Below are 21,576 nucleotides of genomic sequence, written 5' to 3'. Positions count from 1 at the left end.
AGGCATCAGCTGCACAGTTTAGCTAAACTTAAATTGCCCCATTTGATTAATTGTTTGATTCATGTACTTCTTGATAGAAATAGGGTTACCATGTTTTATTAAGTTCTTGCTAGAAACACCTACTATTTTAACAGAACATCACGGTTTGCTTGAACTGTATAATTATGCACACATACAGTATGAAGCCCATACTGAGACAGATTGTCTAGTGTTTTCATTAAAATTGTGATAAAATAGGCAGGCTAAACATTTAATTGGGGGACATTAAAATATATTTTTCTTTTTTTGAATGTATGTTTGCAGAACATACTATGTCAACACCCTTGGAAGATGTTGGCAAACAGGTTAGTAAAATTTGACTCATTCATTTTGTAGATTTGTGATAACTCCAGGCCACTATCTGGTTTTTATGAGTGGTTTGTGGTTTCAAAGGCAAAAGCAAAGGTTTATATGACATTATCTAAGCCTTCTGGTTTTATACTCTCCCTCTCCTCCATTTACTGTTAATCTCCAATAGAGGGCAGCATGCAAAATGGGAACTCAACTCAACTCAAATGTATTTAGAGAGCACTTTCAAACAGCCATCGCTGCACACAAAGTGCTGTACATGGAGCAACTAACATACACAACAGTAAAGCAAAACAATAAATCAGTATCAAAGACGGTAGAGAGCACCAAACAGTATAACTAAGATCATAACTTGGGTCATGCTGAGTTAAACGCCAAAGAATACAAGTGAGTTTTCAGGTGGGTTTTACAGATGGGCAGCGAGGAGGATTGTGAATGTCCAGTGGGAGGTCATTCCAGAGAGAGGGACCAGCAACGGAAAAGGCTCGATCCCCTCTGAGCCTCAGTTTAGTTCTTGGTACTTGTAATAATGTTTGGTCCGCAGACCTGAGGCGCTGGGCAGGTGTGTAGGGGCGGATGAGCTCAGAGAGGTAAGGTGGCGCGAGGACATCTTGAGATTTGAAAACAAATAATAGGATCTTGAAAATAACTCTAAAATGTATAGGGAGCCAGTGAAGGGATGCCAGAGTAGGAGTTATGTGCTCTCTCTTATGAGTACCAGTCAAGAGGCGAGCAGCGGCATTCTGGAGCAGCTGGAAGCGCTTAATGTAGGACTGGCTGACTCCAAAGTAAGGGACATTGCAGTCATCGATCCGGGATGTGACGAAGGCATGAATTACTGTTTCAAAGTGTTCTTGAGAGAGGAGAGGTTTTACTTTGGCCAGCTGTCTAAGATGAAAGAAGCTGGATTTAACAACGGCACCAAATTGCCGGTCAAGTTTAAAATCACTGTCCAGTTTAAGACCCAAGTTTGAGACTGTTGATTTAAGATAAGGAGACAGAGGGCCCAAGTCTACAGGATGGGATGTACAAGGGCCACTGGGACCAAACAGTATCACCTCTGTCTTCTTTTCATTGAAATTCAAGAAATTTTGTGCCATCCAGGTTTTGATTTCTTCCGGGCAGGATAAAAGTGGCCTTAATGAGAAATGAAATTTTTTTGTTCAGTGGGACATAGATCTGACAGTCATCTGTATAGCAGTGGAAGGAAATACCATGTTTCCTTAAGATGGAACCCAATGGGAGCAGATACAGTGAGAATTAAGATTAATTAAGATATCCTTTATTTGTCCCACATTGGGGAAATTTACAGCCTCCAGCAGCAAGAATGCAGGTAGAAAGAAGAAAAAAACAAACAATACACCGTTCAAATACTCAGTTACGATTATTATGATGAACATTTAAGATAAGAAAAACCTTTATTAGTCTCGCAATGGAGAAATTCCCAATTCACAGCAGCAAAGTTATGAAAGGAAGAAGTAGAACAACAAAATATAGGAGCTGCTGGAATAGCAGAGGCCCCAGAATTGAGCCCTGTGGAACACCACATCACAGAGGAGCAGTACGTGACTTAGAGCAGCCAAGGCTGACACAAAAGGTTCTATCAGCTAAATAGGACCGAAACCACTCAAGAGCGCTTGGGGGTTGGGGGAAGATAATGATCATTTTTCAATTCAAATAAGAATACACTAAATATCTAAAATGTCTGAAAAATCATTGAGTTAAGATGGCAGACTTTCAGATTGCATACCAGAAATATATGTGTTGATAACGAGAGTCTGTTCTATTCTTTTAGCACTCAAAGCCTCCTCCTCTTCACTTTTCTTTCATTCCCACAAAATAAGCCTTTTCATGAAAATCACTTGGAATAAAAAAAAAAATACATTTGTAGGTTGATGCAGTGTTTTTTAATACTGTTGGAGTAGAGGGAAAAAAACGTTTGGAATTGCACGTGGCTCAACTGCAACACATTGAAGGAAGGGTTGGCTTGTGGCTTCCCTTCCCTTCCCTTCCCTTGGTAAGAATTTTCACAAGCCGATCGCACCTGGCCTGCTCCGTCCATTCAAGTGAAGAAGTATGTGTCATGTTTTGCGAGGTGGTAGTTGGAGGACCCCAAAAAGCAGGGAGGCAGGGAGGAGCAGGTCACCTGCTGCAGGTGGGCTGACCAAAATGTATTTCACAAAAATGCAAACAGGAATTTATTGGAGAAACTAACTCAAAAACTCACTCAAATAAAGTCCAGCAAAATCACAAGAAATCAAAGTAGCAAAAAAACTAAGACAAAAAACAAAACATGACATGTGCACACAGCAACAATGACCCGACACTGAGTGGTCGGGCATCAAGTCTTTTAAAGTGGCAACTAATGAAACAATGACCAAAAGGTGTGCAGCTACAGGCGGGGTCCTGCAGTGCCACCCGTTGATCACAAACAGATCCATGACAGTATGCGTACCATCCGTGTTTCAAGAAATACCCATTTTTGTCTTTATTGTACACCACAACATCTTTATGTAGCAGCCTGTGTGTTCCTTGAATGTCATCGCTCACTGTGCGGCAGCCCTAAAAAAGAAACTTTGTATATGTTGAAAGACGATGCTCTTTCTCTTACACTTAAATTTATCCGGTGACATATGCACCACTCGTGAACATTTTTACCACAAGCTTCAGTATTTCATCCCCAGTTGCATTTGATATTGTAAATATAATTACCGTATTTTCACGACCATTCGGCGCACCGTATTGTTGGGCGCAGTCTCAGTAACGGGTGCTATTTCTGTATTTGACACATACACAAAACGCACTGTATTATTGGGCGCAGCCAGGCATGGTAAAACAGACGCCATCTTAAACATACGGCATGTTAGGGCGTGCCTTTAGCGTCCTCTTACACACTCACCCTTCACTCATTGGCTACTGGTACCTGCTAGGGGCGTGCCTTTAGTGTCCTCTTACACGCCCACCCTTCACTCATTGGCGACTGGTACCTGCTAGGGATGTGCCTTTAGCGTCCTCTTACACGCCCACCCTTCACTCATTGGCGACTGGTACCTGCTAGGGACGTGCCTTTAGCGTCCTCGTACACGCCCACCCTTCAGTCATTGGCGGACTTCCGCATGCCTGTCGCCTTTTTGGAACTCGGCGCATACACTCGACGCTCCACATTATAAACCAGAAAATGGGAGTGTGCAGTCAACTTCCTTGCCAATCAGACAATATTGACATCATTATCATGATCTAGCACTGGAGCCCCACAGGGATGTGTCCTCTCTCCACTGCTCTTCTCCCTCTACACAAACGATTGCACCTCAACAAGTCCAGCTGTCAAACTCATAAAGTTCGCAGACGACACCACGGTCATCGGTCTCATCAAAGACGGCGACGAGTCTGCGTACCGACAACAAGTGGAGCAGCTGGAGCTCTGGTGCAGCCGACACAACCTCGGGCTGAACACGCTCAAGACTGTAGAGATGATCGTGGACTTCAGGAAACATCCTTCTCCACAGTTGCCCCTCACACTATCCAACTGCCCTGTGTCAAACATCGAGACCTTCAAGTTCCTGGGAATCACAGTATCCCAGGACATGAAGTGGGAAGTCAACACCATCTCCATCCTGAAAAGGGCCCAGCAGAGTATGTACTTCCTGAGGCTGCTGAGGAAGCATGGCCTGCCATAGGAGGTGCTACGTCAGTTCTACACGGCAGTCATCGAATCAATCCTGTGTTCTTCCATCACGGTTTGGTTTGGGGCCGCCACAAAAAAGGACAAAATCCGACTTCAACAGACAGTTAGGACGGCGGAAAAAATCATTGGCACCGCCCTACCCACTCTTGAGGACTTGCACACTGCAAGAATCAAGACAAGTGCACGGAAAATCCTCCTAGATCCCCCGCACCCTGCCCACCACCTTTTCCAGCTACTCCCCTCAGGCAGGCACTACAGATCCATGCGCACCAAATCCAGCAGACACTTAAACAGCTTCTTCCCTCTCGCCATTAACTCCCTAAACAGTCACTGACATAGTCACTCTTCTTGTACAACAAATACTGCTACTGGTCACTCTAAAATGGTTAAATGATTTTCTGCACCAACTGTACAAACTGTCATAGTATTGTATTCTACCACTGATCACTTTAGCTCTGCTTGATACTTTGCACATTGTCTCACAGTTGTCACTGGGTGGTGCCACCGCACTACATTACGAAATGTCCTTCCATACCTATTTGTCATGTCCTTGTTTACGATGATACTAATGCAGCGTGTTATACCGGAGACAAATTCCTTGTGTTCTACATACTTGGCCAATAAAGATGATTCTGATTCTGATTCTGATGATCCTCCTCGGCCTGTGATTTAAAACCAGGTTGGAAGACGTTCTGAGGAAAGGTTCCATTGTAACTGCCTAGCCTCAAAGAATTGTCATGGAAAAGCAATCACATTTTTGCAGTCATGAAGACAAATTCATGATGGCTTAATGGCCGGACCGGTTGGAATGAAAAATGCATCAAAGCACCTTTTTTTTTCTCCTCCCGCCAGGTTTGGAGAGGAGCGTTAGTCTTGGCTGACTTCATCCTCTCAAAGCCACTCATGTTCAAAGGGGCAACAGTTGTGGAACTAGGAGCTGGTTCCGGTTTAACCAGCATCGTCATGGCTACTCTAGCCAAACGAGTGTACTGCACAGGTATCAGGCCATGAAGCTATGCTTATGCTAATTCATCGTTTTATTAACAACTCAATCGGGAATACAGGGTGACCCAAAAAAACGGGCCCTAACTCTAGGCCCCGTTTCTTAGTGTTTTGTCCGAATGAAATGAAACTTTGGCCATAACTAGTTTATTATATTCAAAACATCACATCAAAACACTAGGGTCTTTGGCCTTTTTTTCTCCGTTCTACGGCATATGTTCTAGATGGCCTCCATTTAGCTCCGTGCATTTCTTGAGGCGCAACACGAAGTTGTCCATGACGTTCTTACAGACTGAATTGGTAATGGCTCTCATCTCATTCCTGATGGCTTTCTTGAGTTCCGTGATGGTTCTGGGTTTCTGTCAGAGATTTTCTCGGACAAAGTTAAAGAAATGACTCGGCACACAGGAAAATTGTCTTCAATATCGGCGGGAGCGGATCTCTGAGAGCGAACAACGGTTTAGTTGCTCCGATGATACACACTCGGCTCCCTCTCCGCCGGTTCGAACTTTTATTGCAAAATACAAGCAAGACACTGCCCCAGAGATTTGCATACCGCCCGCCCGGTCCGGCCCCTCGATAGTGATCTGATCTACCCGAATACACAAGTCACAGACTTTGCTGATGACAAATGTCCACCTGGGCGCGACAGCTGTTCCCAAACTGTCTTTTGGTATTCAACAACTCTTTGTTCCCAATTTGTTTATTCCCACTCTGTGATTGAATCTAGCCTTCGTCCCCCTTGCTTTGACGTGATTACTCAAGAAAAGGCCCTCCGCCCAAACGGCTGACACCTCTGCGCTGAGTATGTCCAGACATGCCCAAATTAACCGAAACTTTAAACATGATACAATTTTCTTCATAGATTTCTTTATCATTCTCACCTCTTTATCATAATTAAAGTTTTGTCAAACGTCCAGGTGACATTGATATGCAATTGCACGGGTGGGAAGAAAAACTGTCATTGGGGGGGTGACAAAATCAGGACAGAAAACCCTTCCCGGGCAATGGCTATTCATTAAATGAAAATCGAAATCTAATCTAAACATCAAACAGAGTAAGCCAACCCAGAACATCAAACTTTCACATCTGCAATGCCTTTCTGTGAAGTCGTCATACAGGCTTACATAAGGTTCTAGTAAACCAATCATCGTCCTGTCAGTTTGTCGCCTCCTGCCTCCCAGCGTCGAATCCCATGAGGCAAGTCACTCCATTCGTGGGCCTGTGTGCCCACGGTGACCGCACCTAGGTCGATGATGTTGATGATGATGCTGATGATGCACAGGCAACGCGTGACTTCCTTCCTGTGGTCTTTCGGCGGCACGCAAGGTCAGCGCACTGGTGTTTGGGTGCTGATTTCCCTTCCTGGGACTGGCGTCGCTAGGCCCCTCAACCTTGAACCAAAGGAGCTTGCACTGCGACTGGTGGATCCAGCCGTTGCGTCCTTCGCCCTTGACCGCAGTTTTTGTTGCTGCAATCACTTGAAAGGGGCCATTCCAGCGTTCACTGTCCCAGAAAAGTCTTTTTTTCAGCACCTTGAAGAAGACCAGTCTCCAATTTGGGCCTGGCAAGTCTGTGGAGCAGAACATCCTGGCAGGTCATTGTGCCTATGCATCTCTTTCTGATCAGATAGTCTTTTCATGTGAGCCAAGGTGGAAGCGCCCATCGCCAGCAGCCAGAGAACTTCCGCATAGCCATGTTGTTGCTTAGCAACCACCAGACGTGTTACGGGTATTTTACCGAAAGTCGCGATCTAGTTCTGGGTTGTTATCCGAAATGAAACGTACCCGCGCCGAAGCAAACAATGACTATTATTTCGAACTGAAACTGTACGTACCCGCGCTGAGGTTTATATGGGATACGTTACCACTATAGAGTGATCCCCAATCACACTTACGCACGAACACAAAACAATATACACATACAACGTTAGACAAAAACATATGCCGAGGTGGTCAGCCTCTGCGGGAAGGCAAAGCTTCCTTACCGTTTACGCTTCGCGAGAAGCGATATCTAAATGAGCTGATGCTCTCACAGATGCGCTTGGGCTCTGTGTCAACGGGAATTGAACTTCCTCCGTACCGCTAACCACAAAACGGTACTCGAGCTAGCCTACTCCTTTTCGGCATTAACTCGTCAAATTCCGTCACTCAATGGAGAGAACCGACTACGCAACGGTTTCTCCACCACGCTAACTGACCTTATTTTTTCCGACAATCGTCCCGATGCCGAGCTGAACCCAGGTCCGTTGGATGATGGCGCTTGCTCGCTCCTCACGGTGTCCGTTGCGGGGCTGGCTCCTTCAGGGAAGAAGTTTCCACGGAAAACGCGTTATCAGCCACGGATCGTCCACCGGAGGAAATCGGAGAGTCGAATAAGCAAGCTCAAATCCGATCGAACAAGCACATCATCCTGCCGACAACGCCAAGTTTCTGTCAGAGATTTTCTCGGACAAAGTTAAAGAAATGACTCGGCACACAGGAAAATTGTCTTCAATATCGGCGGGAGCGGATCTCTGAGAGCGAACGACGGTTTAGTTGCTCCGATGATACACACTCGGCTCCCTCTCCGCCGGTTCGAACTTTTATTGCAAAATACAAGAAAGACACTGCCCCAGAGATTTGCATACCGCGCCCCCTGGTCCGGCCCCTCGGTAGTGATCTGATCTACCCGAATACACAAGTCACAGACTTTGCTGATGACAAATGTCCACCTGGGCGCGACAGCTGTTCCCAAACTGTCTTTTGGTATTCAACAACTCTTTGTTCCCAATTTGTTTATTCCCACTCTGTGATTGAATCTAGCCTTCGCCCCCCTTGCTTTGACGTGATTACCGTATTTTCACGACCATTCGGCGCACCGTATTGTTGGGCGCAGTCTCATTAACGGGTGCTATTTCTGTATTTGACACATAGACAAAACACACTGTATTATTGGGCGCAGTTTTACAGTGGTAAAACATACGCCAGCTTAAACATACGGCATGCATGCGCGCACGCTAAAAACACGTTAGCTTGAAGCATACGGTAGCATGCCAAGACATACGGATACAAGCTAAAAACACGTTTTTAAAAAGGCAACGGAAGCAAAACTGAGTTCCGTTGTATTTTATTTAGCCGTCGTACAATGTACTCACGTTTTTCGATCAATCATCACCCAGAAATCCATCAAAGTCCTCATCTTCTGTATCAGAATTGAACAATTGTGCAAGTACCGGTAATCCATCAAAAACGCCGTGTTCCCTCTCGTTGTCAGAGTCACTCTCATTGCCATGTGGCTCCACAGAAATGATGCCGGCTTTGCCAAAAACTCGAACAACAGTGCAAGCAGACACGTTCGTCCAAGCAGACACAATCCATTCGCAAATTGTGGCGTAACTCGCCCGGCGCTGCCTCTCACTCTTTGTAAAGTTTTGCCATCGTTGTTTGCCAAGTGTTTGCCATCGATCATCCATTGTTCCCATGCCGCTCGCAACTTTACTTTGAACGCCCGGTCACAACTTTACTTTGAACGCCCGGTGGATGCCGATGTCCAGCGGTTGGAGTTCTTTAGTCAAGCCTCCGGGAATAACGGCAAGCTCAGAGTTCATTTCCAAATCCAGCTGTCAAACTCATAAAGTTCGCAGACGACACCACGGTCATCGGTCTCATCAAAGACGGCGACGAGTCTGCGTACCGCCAACAAGTGGAGCAGCTGGAGCTCTGGTGCAGCCGACACAACCTCGGGCTGAACACGCTCAAGACTGTAGAGATGATCGTGGACTTCAGGAAACATTCTTCTCCACAGTTGCCCCTCACACTATCCAACTGCCCTGTGTCAACCGTCGAGACCTTCAAGTTCCTGGGAATCACAGTATCCCAGGACATGAAGTGGGAAGTCAACACCATCTCCATCCTGAAAAGGGCCCGGCAGAGGATGTATTTCCTGAGGCTGCTGAGGAAGCATGGCCTGCCACAGGAGGTGCTATGACAGTTCTACACGGCAGTCATCGAATCAATCCTGTGTTCTTCCATCACGGTTTGGTTTGGGGCCGCCACAAAAAAGGACAAAATCCGACTTCAACGGACAGTTAGGACGGCGGAAAAAATCGTTGGCACCGCCCTACCCACTCTTGAGGACTTGCACACTGCAAGAATCAAGACAAGGGCACGGAAAATCCTCCTGGATCCCCCGCACCCTGCCCACCACCTTTTCCAGCTACTCCCCTCAGGCAGACGCTACAGATCCATGCGCACCAAATCCAGTAGACACTTAAACAGCTTCTTCCCTCTAGCCATTAACTCATTAAACAGTCACTGACGTAGTCACTCTTCTTGTACTACAAATACTGCTACTGGTCACTCTAAAATGGTTCAATGATTTGTTGTTTACGATGATACTAATGCAGCGTGTTATACCGGAGACAAATTCCTTGTGTGTTCTACATACTTGGCCAATAAAGATGATTCTGATTCTGATTTGCTTGACTTGGTTTTTCACCACTGCTGTGAGATGGGCACGCATGCCAGAAGCATAACCGATGGCTTGAAGTTTGAACTGAGCTTCGTAGGCGTGTCTCTTTGTAGAATTTATTTTCGGGGGTTCTTAGAAACCAAAACCGAAGTTGTTTTGCAATAATGCACATAGCCACACTCTATACAGGTGTTGGTACCTGCTAGGGGCGTCCCTTTAGCGTCCACTTACACGCCCACCCTTCACTCATTGGCGGACTTCTTCGCCGCATGCCTGTCCTCACTCACGTCTGCCTTTTCTCTCTCTCTCCATATATGTATATATACACGCCCACCCTTCACTGATTGGCCGACTTCTTTGCCGCATGCCTGTCCACAGTCACTTCCGCCTTTTCTCTATATAAACAGCGTGTCGGCTGTCAGTCAGGTTTTGGAACTCAGCGCATACACAAGACGCTCCGCATCATAAGGCTTCCTGTCCATTTTGGAGAAAATTTAAGACTTTTAATGGCGCCTTATAGTCGTGAAAATACTATACTCAAAAAAGGCCCTCCGCCCAAACGGCCGACACCTCTGCGCTGAGTATGTCCAGACATGCCCAAATTAACCAAAACTTTAAACATGATACAATTTTCTTCATAGATTTCTCTATCAGTTTCCCTGCGTAGACTCTGTCCTTAAGATAGCCCCAAAGAAAAAAATCTGGGGGGCTTAGGTCCGGGCTATGGGGTGCCCACTCAAAATCAGTCTTGAGACTGATCACTCGGCCTCCGAAGTTCTCTTTCAGCCAATCTCGGGACAGGTTTGAGGTGTGAGAACTTGCTCCGTCTTGCTGGAACCAGAACTTGCTCATGAGCGACGGGTAGATGGTCTGGAGCTCATTCTTGAAGGTTTTGAGGACCTCCACATACCGCTCCTTGGTGACTGTCACTGCTGCGCCAGATTCTTCGATGAAGATTGGTCCAATGATGCCTCTGGCCGAGATTTCTGGTTCCAGCAAGAACCAGAAATCTCGGCCAGCGATTTGGATCCCGATGTCGGACGAATATGTGCCTTCGGACATAACGGAAAGCAGCTGAGAGTCCTCGCCAGAGCCGCTGGAACGAGGAGGTAACTGCTGACTAGCTTGCAAGTTCCCATTCAAAACTTCATCACTTCTTATGCCTCATCAGTCACTTTTATGCACCGCTACATTCCCCGCTATACTATGAAGTTGCCAGTAACACTCATCATTTATGTACGGTTGATGCGTCTCGTAGATGTGGATGAAAATATGCGCTGACTTGCATGTCGGCATAGGTTTTCAAAAAAAAACCAGGACACATTTGGTACGCTCAGCTCTGCTAAAACCACTAGTGTTAAATTCATATTCCATTTTATTTCAAATTGGATGTTGAGCAACGTGGAATGAATGGTGTAAATAGCAGTGTGCAAGCATGTATGTGTGTGTGTGTGTGAGAGATGTTGAAATGTAAGTGGAAAGCAACAATAAAAAAATAGAAAAATAAAAGTGTGGTAATTGTACATACTTCTATAAATTACAGATTGTCCAACCAGAAGCCAAAAGATGACGACTCCTCGCTTTGGTGGTGGAAAGAAAGGTAAATAAAATTATTGTACATCACTCTGCAGCAAGATATATTTGCAACTTTTTATGTTTCTATAATTTATAGGCCGTGCATCTGGACGTGGTGGGATGAATCGATGTGGTGACAAACTGGATGGAAGCCAAAAACCATCTTCTCCACAGCTGCACTTTTGTTCATAGTTCAATAGTTTTGTTGTGTGCAAATAAATTATTTTGCGATAAAAACATTATTTGTAAAGTTCTTTTGTAGGAGGAACACATTATTGAGGTATTTGAGCTGCCACAAAAGCAAAAAATTGTGTAAAACTTGAAATGATGCTTGAAATGCATGCTTTTACAAAAAGCTCATTTTCTCTGGATTTCTGCAGAAAATCGGCATTTTCCATAAAACTTAGCAGTTTTCTAATGCTGATTGCCAACGAACGGAGAAAGCTAGAAACAAACTTTTTTTTCTGCTGAAAGAAGAGAGTCTCACCTTTCTTTTGACAGGTTGCATGTATATATAGTCATAGAACAGAAAATTCTGTGGGCCTTGCAAATCAGTCAAAATTCAGTAAAATGTGAGGGATTGAGGGGGTTGCTCCAGTGAAAAGGGGTGGTATTCAATGAGTTAAGGACAGAGTCTACGCAGGGAAACCCAGAACCATCACGGAACTCAAGAAAGCCATCAGGGAGGAGATGAGAGCGATTACCAATTCAGTCTGTAAGAACGTCATGGACAACTTCGTGCTGCGCCTCAAAAAATGCATGGAGCTAAATGGAGGCCATCTAGAACATATGCTGTAGAACGGAGAAAAAAAGGCCAAAGACCCTAGTGTTTTGATGTGATGTTTTGAATATAATAAACTAGTTATGGCCAAAGTTTCATTTCATTCGGACAAAACACTAAGAAACGGGGCCTAATTAGAGTTGGGGCCCGTTTTTTTTTTTTGGGTCACCCTGTATAAAGAGAATGTTAACATCATATATAAGGCGCATCGAATTATAGGGGCACTGTCAGCTTTTGAGAAAATTGAATGCTTTGAGGCGCGCCTTATAATGCGGAAAATACGTGTTTTATGTCTTTGATATGTCTTTTTCTTGTTTAGTATAGGTATAACCATCAAATGTTGTGTTTCAGATGTCGGAGAGGACCTTCTAGGCATGTGCCAGAGGAATATAACTTTAAATGAACACATGATTGAGCGTGCCGGTGAGGAATTTGCAAAATCTCAAATTACCTATGGTGGGCTAAACTCTGAAATGAAATACTGTGGTCACTATGGGTGTAGGTCTATATCTGTTTCCATGCAGTAAATCTTGTGGACTTTGTCAGCTTTGTCAGCATCTATAAACGACAGATGAACTTTGGAAGGCTATGGATACTCATGTAATGAATGAAACCTCGTGATCTTTAGACAAAATCAAAAACTGTTTTCAATTGAACGTAGTTGCTTGCAATATAACACCGTGTTTCTCTTTTGTATGCACATGGTGAGAACAAATGTTGCAACATCAAAACACATTTCTGATTCATTTTAAGACTAATGAGAACCATTTACAATCTGTACTTGACATTGTACCTATCATACGCAATATGTGTCTTGATATATTGTTATTATATATGTCTTTCTCTTCCTTGGTGAAGTCTGGGTTACCCTGGTTGCTACACTTGTGCAGGAAATGTGAGTCAGTTTTTAGCACTGACAGATCCAGGCAAGTCCTGAAATAAATTGCTTTGAACAATTGCTTTGAAGACCCTGAAAGCTTAATTATCCCTGATGCCAAAATCAGCGCAAATTAGTTACAATTGCTCAAATTAGCTTTCTATGATCATGGGCACCACGTATTGACTACCGGTATTTTGGAGGTGAAAATGAAGCATACTTTGTATCCGTAGCTCCCTTACAGTTTTGATGTTTGTGAAACCTGTCTTGTATTTTTCAATGTTATTCTGGAGGCTGCTTGATAGACAAGTGAGACTTTTTTTTTCATTGCCAATATATGCAGAACAATCTCAACACAAATCATGACATCCATACATTTTCTATTATGTTTGTCCTTTCTTCATACATGCCATCTTTAAAAAAATCAAAGATGTATTGTTCAATTCGTCTGTTTCTTTATATCTGACCATCAGGTGGTGACGTGAAAGTAAGACTGTTGGATTGGCTCCGTTCTGACCTTTGTACAGGTAATTAATTTATTAAATAATTTTATTGCAAAGACATGACATTTAAGTATCAAAAGACATTGCGTAATAAGGGAAACATTGTGCAGTGCAACCACCCAATGACAGCTGTGCGATGTCATCGAACAGAAATAAAGTGATCAGTGATGTGATACTTAACAATACTGTGATGGTTGTGCAGTTGGTGCAGCTAATTGTAGCACCCTTTTTTAAGTGAACAGTAGCGGTAATTGTAGTACAACTTTAGGGGTGCAATTATGCTGAGAAGAACCGCTCCTAGGGCGTTTGCTTTTGTCGGCTTTTAACAATCCTTCGAAAATGTCCAAGGCAAACATCAGCATAGAGAGTGATTGCCGGACTGGTGAACACTTTTTCTGGGTGATTCACATTTACGTAAAACTATTGGAATGCCTCAGGGCCCAAGGGGCGAATGACGAGGATGCTGCATAGACACAGAATTCCGCAATTCTACCATAGAAACCATTGCATTGAAAGGAAAATGGCTCTGAAAATCCTCTCCACCGTAGTAATCCCAATGCACTGGAAGGTTTTAAAATGGCACAAGATAAAAGGTAACCCTGATTCGTGTCACAATTTGCGAACGTGACGCTGAGTCTGTTCTTTTTGTGAGCTGTCTATACTAATGATTGTGTTGTGGATGAGTTACATGTTTTAATTGCAGCCGTTTCCCATACTGTTCATGACAAATGGCCCCTCGGGGAAGTTTATCCTAATGCTTATCCTTACCGGTAATAAAAAAGTGGTCTTAGAAAACTATGTTGCAGCGTGCCCTTTTGTAGACTGCAGTTATATGTCCATCCATCCATCCATTTTCCGAACCGCTTGATCCTCACTAGGGTCGCGGGGGGCGCTGGAGCCCATCCCAGCCAGCTCCGGGCAGTAGGCGGGGGACACCCTGAATCAGTTGCCAGCCAATCGCAGGGCACACAGAGACGAACAACCATCCACGCCCACACTCACACCTAGGGACAATTTAGAGCGTCCAATCAGCCTGACATGCATGTTTTTGGAATGTGGGAGGAAACCGGAGCACCCGGAGAAAACCCACGCAGGCCCGGGGAGAACATGCAAACTCCACACAGGGAGGCCGGAGCTGGAATCGAACCCGGTACCTCTGCACTGTGAAGCCGACGTGCTAACCACTGGACTACCGGGCCGCCCGCAGTTATATGTTTCTTATTCAAATATTATTTGTCCATTTTTCTCACATGTAGATCCTGATGTGGAGTTTAGCTGGACAGAGGAGGAGATTGCTGATATACACGACAATGCCAGCGTCATTCTTGCTGCTGATGGTTGGTCAATAACAATTTTAACGAAGTGACTGCTAGTTGGATTTTTTGTTATCATTCCCAAATTTGCAGTTCCTGTTTTGTTCTCTGTCTTTGCCAGCTAATAATTCAAAGCACACATTGCAATCGATTACCAAGGGATTAAGTTGTATGGAAAAATTACCATATTTTCCTCACGATAAGGCACACATAAATGCATTAAATTTTCTCTGATGCGCCTTATATATGGATCAATATTCTGATTTCTTGGACGGAGTATTTTAAATGTTCTGTAAAGTGCTTTGTCACAGCTGCAGCAGTTGAAAGCTCTATATCAATAAAGCTGCATCGTATTGTAATCCCTTTAACATAGCTCCATCTCGTGCGGGGGTTGGCAACCCACGGGAGCCACATGCAGCTCTTTAGCGCTGCCCTAGTGTCTCTCTTTTTCCATTTTCAAAAATGTTCGAAAATGGAAAAAGATGGGGGGAGGAAATATATATATTTTTGTTTTAATATGGTTTCTGTTTGAAGAAAAACATGACACATTCTTCACGTTTTCCAATGCTGTAAAAATGTGTAGAATAAATATTCAATTTCAATGTTTCTGTCAACGAAGATTTGTGTCGTAGCCTGCGACAGATGTTTCTCTGAGCAGAGCGGGATGCCAGGCAGGTGGCTGTTGCAAAAAAAAACAAACAAAAAACAGCGTTTCATGTTCAATTCACCGAGGGTACTGGCAAAGAATGAGAATGTGGAGGCCCGAGAGATGCATTTTAAAACGGCACACGTGAGTTACGATAGTGAACACGCTGCAAAAGTGCGTCCCATGCCTCCGCGTCAGGTCTCTATGAAGGGAGGCAGGCATGCATTGGTAATTGCGTGCGGTAACGGGTCGATTGCGGTAGGTTGGTTGATCGAAAAGTAGATCTTGGGTCAAAAAAGGTTGCGCACCCCTGCTCTACAGGATGCAGTGCAGGGGAAAAAAAACATTTCATCATCAAGTCAAGTCAACTGTATTTATAGGGTTGATGAAGTTAATGAAGGCTCATTATTGTATTTGTAACCAAATTACTCATTTTGATAGTAGGCTAATATAGCTCACATAGATACATACAGCATGTGTTTCCTTCGTTATAAGGCCTTTATTTATTATTTATTTTGCGGCTCCAGACAGATTTTTTTGTTTGTTTTTTTTTGGTCTCTTTCAACATTCTGGGTTACCGACCCCTGATCTAGTGGATGCATAACGCGACCTTAGCCACAATCGTGGCTTCTATTCTATGCGCCATATAATGCGGTGCACCCTATATATGAAAACACTTTTTAAAATAGGCCATTCATTGAAGTTGCGCCTTATACTCCGAAATGCCTGAAAATGCAGAAAATACGATATACTTGTAGATAAGTTTAGCTGTTGAATTATTACTTCCAAAAATAATTACCACAGAAATTTCACATTAATTTGTCAGATGAATTTTTGTTTTAGTATCTTTTGATCATGCAATTTGATCCGACCTGCCATCTTTTACAGCAGACCGGCATTCATGTGTGCATATATTTGTATTTTCACATTTAATTAAATTAGAAATGAAGTCGAGAAAAACATGAACGGTCCGTCTTCAATTCAAGGTGAAGTTGTTGTTTTGAAATTACATGACAATTTTTTTCCATCTCATAACTCTTTCTATACCTAGTAATACAAAAAATATGAAAATTTTGTCAACATTTCCCCTTGATCCTGTATATTTCAGTTTTGAATAATACCAGCCACTGGTACTGATGAAAAACACGGCATATTTATTTTGTGTCACCAGTTTGCTATGATGATGAGCTGACAGATGGCTTCTTTCGAACCCTCTACCGACTGTGCAGTAACTTTGCTCATGCCTGCAACATCTTTATTTCCATTGAAAAAAGGTATGGACAGCACCAACCCATCCTTTTACTTAATACAGTCCAAAATCACTGAGCATTCCATCATTTGACTCCACTTGCAGCAGCATTCAACTCATCGTTTTTGAGAACATGGCACACACATCAAATCATTTCTGATCATTTAAAGCTGGGGTGTCAGACTCATTTTTGTCCTTGGAGGTCCGTTACAACAGGAAAAGAGAATAAAGGTTTAATCATCAAATCAGTCAACTATATACTGTATATATATATATATATATATATATACACATATATATATATACACACACACACACCCCTCCGTGAGCCGTCACCTTACCGTGGTGGAGGGGTTTGTGTTTCCCAATGATCCTAGGAGCTCAGTTGTCTGGGGCTTTATGCCCCTGGCAGGGTCACCCATGGCAAACAGGTCCTAGGTGAGGGACCAGACGAAGCATGGCTCACGTTTTCCAATGCTGTAAAAGTGTACAGATCAATAAAATCAATGGCACTCAGTTTCCCTTGCCCGGACGCGGGTCACCGGGGCCCCCCTCTGGAGCCAGGCCTGGAGGTGAGGCACGTTGGCGAGCGCCTGTTGGCCGGGCCTACACCCATGGGGCCCGGCCGGGCTCAGCCCGAAGAGGCAACGTGGGTCCCCCTTCTCATGGTCTCACCACCCATGGGAGGGGTCAGGTGCAATGTGAGCTGGGCGGCAGCCAAAGGCGGGGACCCTGGCGGTCCGATCCTCGGCTGCAGAAGCTAGCTCTTGGGACATGGAATGTCATTTCTCTGGCAGGGAAGGAGCATATGCACCAAACAGCAGCTCAGCATACCCACCCTTTTTGGAGTCCTTGGAGGGTGTGCTGGAGAGTACTCCTGCTGGGGACTCCCTTGTTCTGCTGGGGGACTTCAATGCTCACGTGGGCAATGACAGTGAGACCTGGAAGGGCGTGATTGGGAGGAACGGCCCCCCCGATCAGAACTCTCATGGTGTTTTGTTATTGGACTTCTGTGCTCGTCACGGATTGCCCATAACGAACACCTTCTTCAAACATAAGGGTGTCCATATGTGTACTTGGCAACAGGACACCCTAGGCCGCAGTTCGATGATCGACTTTGTGGTTGTATCATCGGATTTGTGGCCGCATGTTTTGGATACTCGGGTGAAGAGAGGGGCGGAGCTGTCAACTGATCACCACCTGGTGGTGAGTAGGCTCCGATGGTGGGGGAAGATGCCGGTCCATCCTGGCAGACCCAAACGTATTGTGAGGGTTTGTTGGGAGCGTCTGGCGGAATCCCCTGTCAGAAAGAGTTTCAACTCCCACCTCCAGCAGAGCTTTTCCCATGTCCCCAGGGATGCGGGGGACATTGAGTCCGAATGGACCATGTTCCGTGCCTCTATTGTTGAGGCGGCCAATCTGAGTTGTGGACGTAAGGTGGTTGGTGCCTGTCGTGGCGGCAACCCGCTTACTCGCTGGTGGACACCAGCAGTAAGGGATGCCGTCAAGCTGAAGAAGGAGTCCTATCGAGCATTTATGGCCTGGAAGCCTGGAACGCAGCTTCGGTGGTCACCGAGGCAAAAACCCGGCCGTGGGAAGAGTTCGGTGAGGCCATGGAAGCCGACTTCCGGACGGCCTCGAGGAAATTCTGGTCCACCATCCGACGTCTCAGGAGGGGGAAGCAGTGCACCACTAACACTGTGTACAGTGGGAATGGGGCGCTGCTGACTTCGACTCGGGACGTTGTGAACCGGTGGGCAGAGTACTTCGAAGACCTCCTCAACTCCACCAACACGCCTTCCTTGGAGGAAGCAGAATCTGAGGACCCTGAGGTGGGCTCTCCTATCTCTGTGGTTGAAGTCACCGATGTGGTTAAAAAGCTCCTCTGTGGCAAGGCCCCACGGGTGGATGAGATCCACCCGGAGTTACTCAAGGCTCTGGATGTTGTGGGGCTGTCCTGGTTGACACGCCTCTGCAACATTGCGTGGTCAACAGGGAGAGTGCCTCTGGATTGGCAGACCGGGGTGGTAGTCCCTCTTTTTAAAAAGGGGGACCGGAGGGTATGTTCCAACTGCAGAGGGATGACACTCCTCAGCCTCCCTGGTAAGGTCTATTCAGGGGTGCTGGAGAGGAGGGTCCGTCAGGAAGTCGATCCTCAGATTGAGGAGGAGCAGTGTGGTTTTCGTCCCGGCCGTGGAACAGTGGACCAGCTCTACGCCCTTAGCAGGGTCCTCGAGGGTATGTGGGAATTCGCCCAACCAGTCTACATGTGTTTTGTGCACTTGGAGAAGGCGTTTGACCGTGTCCCTCGGGGAGTTCTGTGGGGGGTGCTTCGTGGGTATGGGGTACCCCCTGATACGGGCTGTTCGGTCACTATACCACCAATGTCAGAGTTCGCTTCGCATTGCCGGCAGTAAGTCGGAATCGTTTCCAGTGAAGGTAGGACTCCGCCAAGGCTGCCCTTTGTCACCGATTCTGTTCATCACCTTTATGGACAGAATTTCTAGGCGCAGCCGAAGCATTGAGGGGGTCCGTTTTGGTGGCCTCAGAATTTCATCTCTGCTTTTTGCAGATGATGTGGTACTGTTGGCTCCTTCAAGCAGGGCTCTCCAACTCTCACTGGAACGTTTCGCAGCCGAGTGTGAAGCGGTTGGGATGTAAATCAGCACCTCCAAATCTGAAACAATGGTCCTCAGTCGGAAAAGGGTGGAGTGCCCCCTCTGGGTCCGGGAACAGATCTTGCCCCAAGTGGAGGAGTTTAAGTATCTTGGGGTCTTGTTCACGAGTGAGGGCAGAAGGGAGCGAGAGATCGACAGGCGATCGGTGCAGAGTCTGCTGTGATGCGGACGTTGTATCGGTCTGTCGTGGTAAAGAAGGAGCTGAGCCAAAGGGCGAAGCTCTCAATTTACCGGTCGATCTACGTTCCAACCCTCATCTATGGTCACGAGCTATGGGTCGTGACCGAAAGAACGAGATCCCGGATACAAGCGGCTGAAATCATTTTTCTCGGGGTGTCCAGGCTCTCCTTTAGAGATAAGGTGAGAAGCTCAGTCATCCGGGAGAGGCTCACAGTCGAGCCGCTTCTCCTCCACATTGAGAGGAGCCAGATGAGGTGGCTTGGGCATCTGATTCGGATGCCTCCTGAACACCTCCATGATGAGGTGTTCCGGGCATGTCCCACCGGGAGGAGACCCCGAGGAAGACCCAGGACACGCTGGAGAGACTACGTCACCCAGCTTGCCTGGGAACGCCTCGGGATCCCCCGGGGAGAGCTGGAAGAAGTAGCTAGGGGGCAACAGCTTTAGCAGGGAAGTCTGGGCTTCCCTGCTAAAGCCGTTGCCCCCGCGACCCGGCCCCAGATAAGCGGTAGAAGATGGATGGATGATGTGTGTGTATATATATATATATATATATATATATATATATATACATATATATTTATACTGTATATATTAGTTCAAGTGAGTGTGAACGCCTTAAAACTATTGCAAAACCTCAATACAAATGACAATTTGGCATTTTGGTTCAGATTTTAGTAACGATCATGGAAGTTGACAAACTTGATTTGCCTTAGCGGACCACATAAAATGATGTGGCGGGCTGGATCTGGCCCCCAGGCCTTGATTTTGACACCTGTGATTTAAAGGTTCACACATCACTCTGGTAAATACAGTCAAACCTCGGTTTTCGAACGTCTCTGTTCTCGACCAAATCGGTTTTCGACCAAAAATTTCGAGTTTTTTATGCCTCAGATTACGACCAAAATTCGGTTCTCGACCAAACTGAGCGCCCTTGAATGCGCCACTTGACTTCTCTCGACTCCCTTACATGAGGAAGTGACGCTTCCTCGGGTTGATGAAGAAGTGACGCCTCCGTTGTGAGCAGACGTGTTCAATAAAGAATTTTTTTTAAAAAGAAAGAGCGTCCATTGTGAGCAGACGTGTTCAAAGATTAAAAAAAGAGCGTCCATTGTGAGCAGACGTGTTCAAAGATTTTTTTAAAAAGAGCATCCATTGGACGTGCATTGTGATGAGACGTGTTCAATAAAGGTTTTTAAAAAAGCAGACGTGTTTGTTGAGATCCACGCAAATTGGACTGTTATTTCTGCATGGCACCAAAGAAAGCAAGTGGAAGTAGTAAAGCTGCTGAAAAAAGAGAAAAATAGTGCGCAAACCTATTGAATTTAAGAAAGATTTGATAGTGAAATATGAATCAGGTGTGCATGTGTCTGTTTTGGCTCAGGAGTTCGGCATGCCGAAATCAGCAGCATCCTAAAAAAGAAAGACCATCATAAAGTCAGTGTTGTGGCTAAAGGATCTTGTGCGTTTAGTGAACAAAGGCCATAAATATTTGAGCAAGTGGAGAAACGTTTGCTTATTTTCATAAATGAGAAACGGCGAGTGGGGGGGACAGTCTTAGCCAAGATACGATTTGTGGCAAAACAAGACAATTGTATGGAGATTTGATTTAAAAAAAGGATCCTAGCATTGCTGCTGAAAAGTTTGATTTTAAAGCAAGCAGAAGATGGTTCAAAAAGTTGAGGAAAAGAAGTGATTAGTCATGGGGAGGCAGCCAGCTCAGACAAGGAACCTGCCGAAACGTTTAAAGTTGAGTTTGAAAATCTCATCAAGGCCCAGGAATGTCTTCCCCAGCAAACGTTTAATATGGACGAGACTGGACTTGTGTGGATAAAGCGGTTCAGAAAATGAATGGAGGGATGTTACCTCGTAACGTAGTGTACGATTGCAGACAGAGCGTCCATAGTGATAGCCATTACTTTCGGGTTTATAAATTCAAGGTGTAAAAGAATGCAATCTACAATTGTCACGATGAGAGAGAGAGACAGACATTCAGAGATGTTCAATTTTTATGTTACAATGTCAATGTTTTTATTAACATTGGTCAAAATAAAACATACAAAATGTTTGTAGTTTGTTGTTACCTGCTCTCTTATTACACGTGTATACAGTTTATGGTGTAAAATAGTTGAAAAAATGTTTTTAAAAAAGTTGCTTTCTAGACTTGGAATGGATTAAATTTTTTTTACATTGATTCTAATGGGAAACATGGTGTCGGTTTTCCAACAATTCGGTTTTCGAACAGCCTTCTGGAATGGATTATGGTCAAAAACCGAGGTTTGACTAT

At 45.1% G+C, this 21,576-nt stretch overlaps 1 protein-coding gene and 2 long non-coding RNA genes across 5 annotated transcripts in view; 2 read left to right on the top strand and 1 right to left on the bottom strand.

Moving 5' to 3' along the window:
• The window catches only part of mettl22 (methyltransferase 22, Kin17 lysine), a 43,736-nt gene that overhangs the window by 4,565 nt on the left and 17,595 nt on the right, over positions 1-21,576 (top strand). The window contains exons 5-10 of one of the 3 annotated variants that reach the window (XM_086132198.1): positions 304-344; positions 4,886-5,030; positions 12,195-12,266; positions 13,194-13,247; positions 14,480-14,560; positions 16,354-16,456. In XM_086132198.1, coding sequence (XP_085988324.1) covers positions 304-344; positions 4,886-5,030; positions 12,195-12,266; positions 13,194-13,247; positions 14,480-14,560; positions 16,354-16,456 — 496 coding nt within the window. The remainder of the gene's footprint in view (positions 1-303; positions 345-4,885; positions 5,031-12,194; positions 12,267-13,193; positions 13,248-14,479; positions 14,561-16,353; positions 16,457-21,576) is intronic. The other 2 variants (XM_086132199.1, XM_086132201.1) reach the window with 2 other exon arrangements.
• LOC147193278 (uncharacterized) overlaps positions 5,449-21,576 on the bottom strand; it is a 30,831-nt gene continuing 14,703 nt past the window's right edge. The window contains exon 3 of the long non-coding RNA XR_015103151.1: positions 5,449-7,335. This is a non-coding gene — a long non-coding RNA (uncharacterized LOC147193278). The remainder of the gene's footprint in view (positions 7,336-21,576) is intronic.
• On the top strand, positions 7,304-11,316 carry LOC147193279 (uncharacterized). The gene is made up of 3 exons (XR_015103150.1): positions 7,304-10,596; positions 11,031-11,087; positions 11,160-11,316. It is a non-coding gene; the product is annotated as an uncharacterized LOC147193279 (long non-coding RNA).

This window comes from Hippocampus guttulatus, chromosome 16 (assembly GCF_054856545.1).
Source record: "Hippocampus guttulatus isolate MCC_2025c chromosome 16, RoL_Hgut_1.0, whole genome shotgun sequence".
Lineage (NCBI taxonomy): Eukaryota > Metazoa > Chordata > Actinopteri > Syngnathiformes > Syngnathidae > Hippocampus > Hippocampus guttulatus.
Note: the sequence above shows the minus strand (reverse complement) of the source record. Positions and strands in the feature narration are given on the sequence as shown.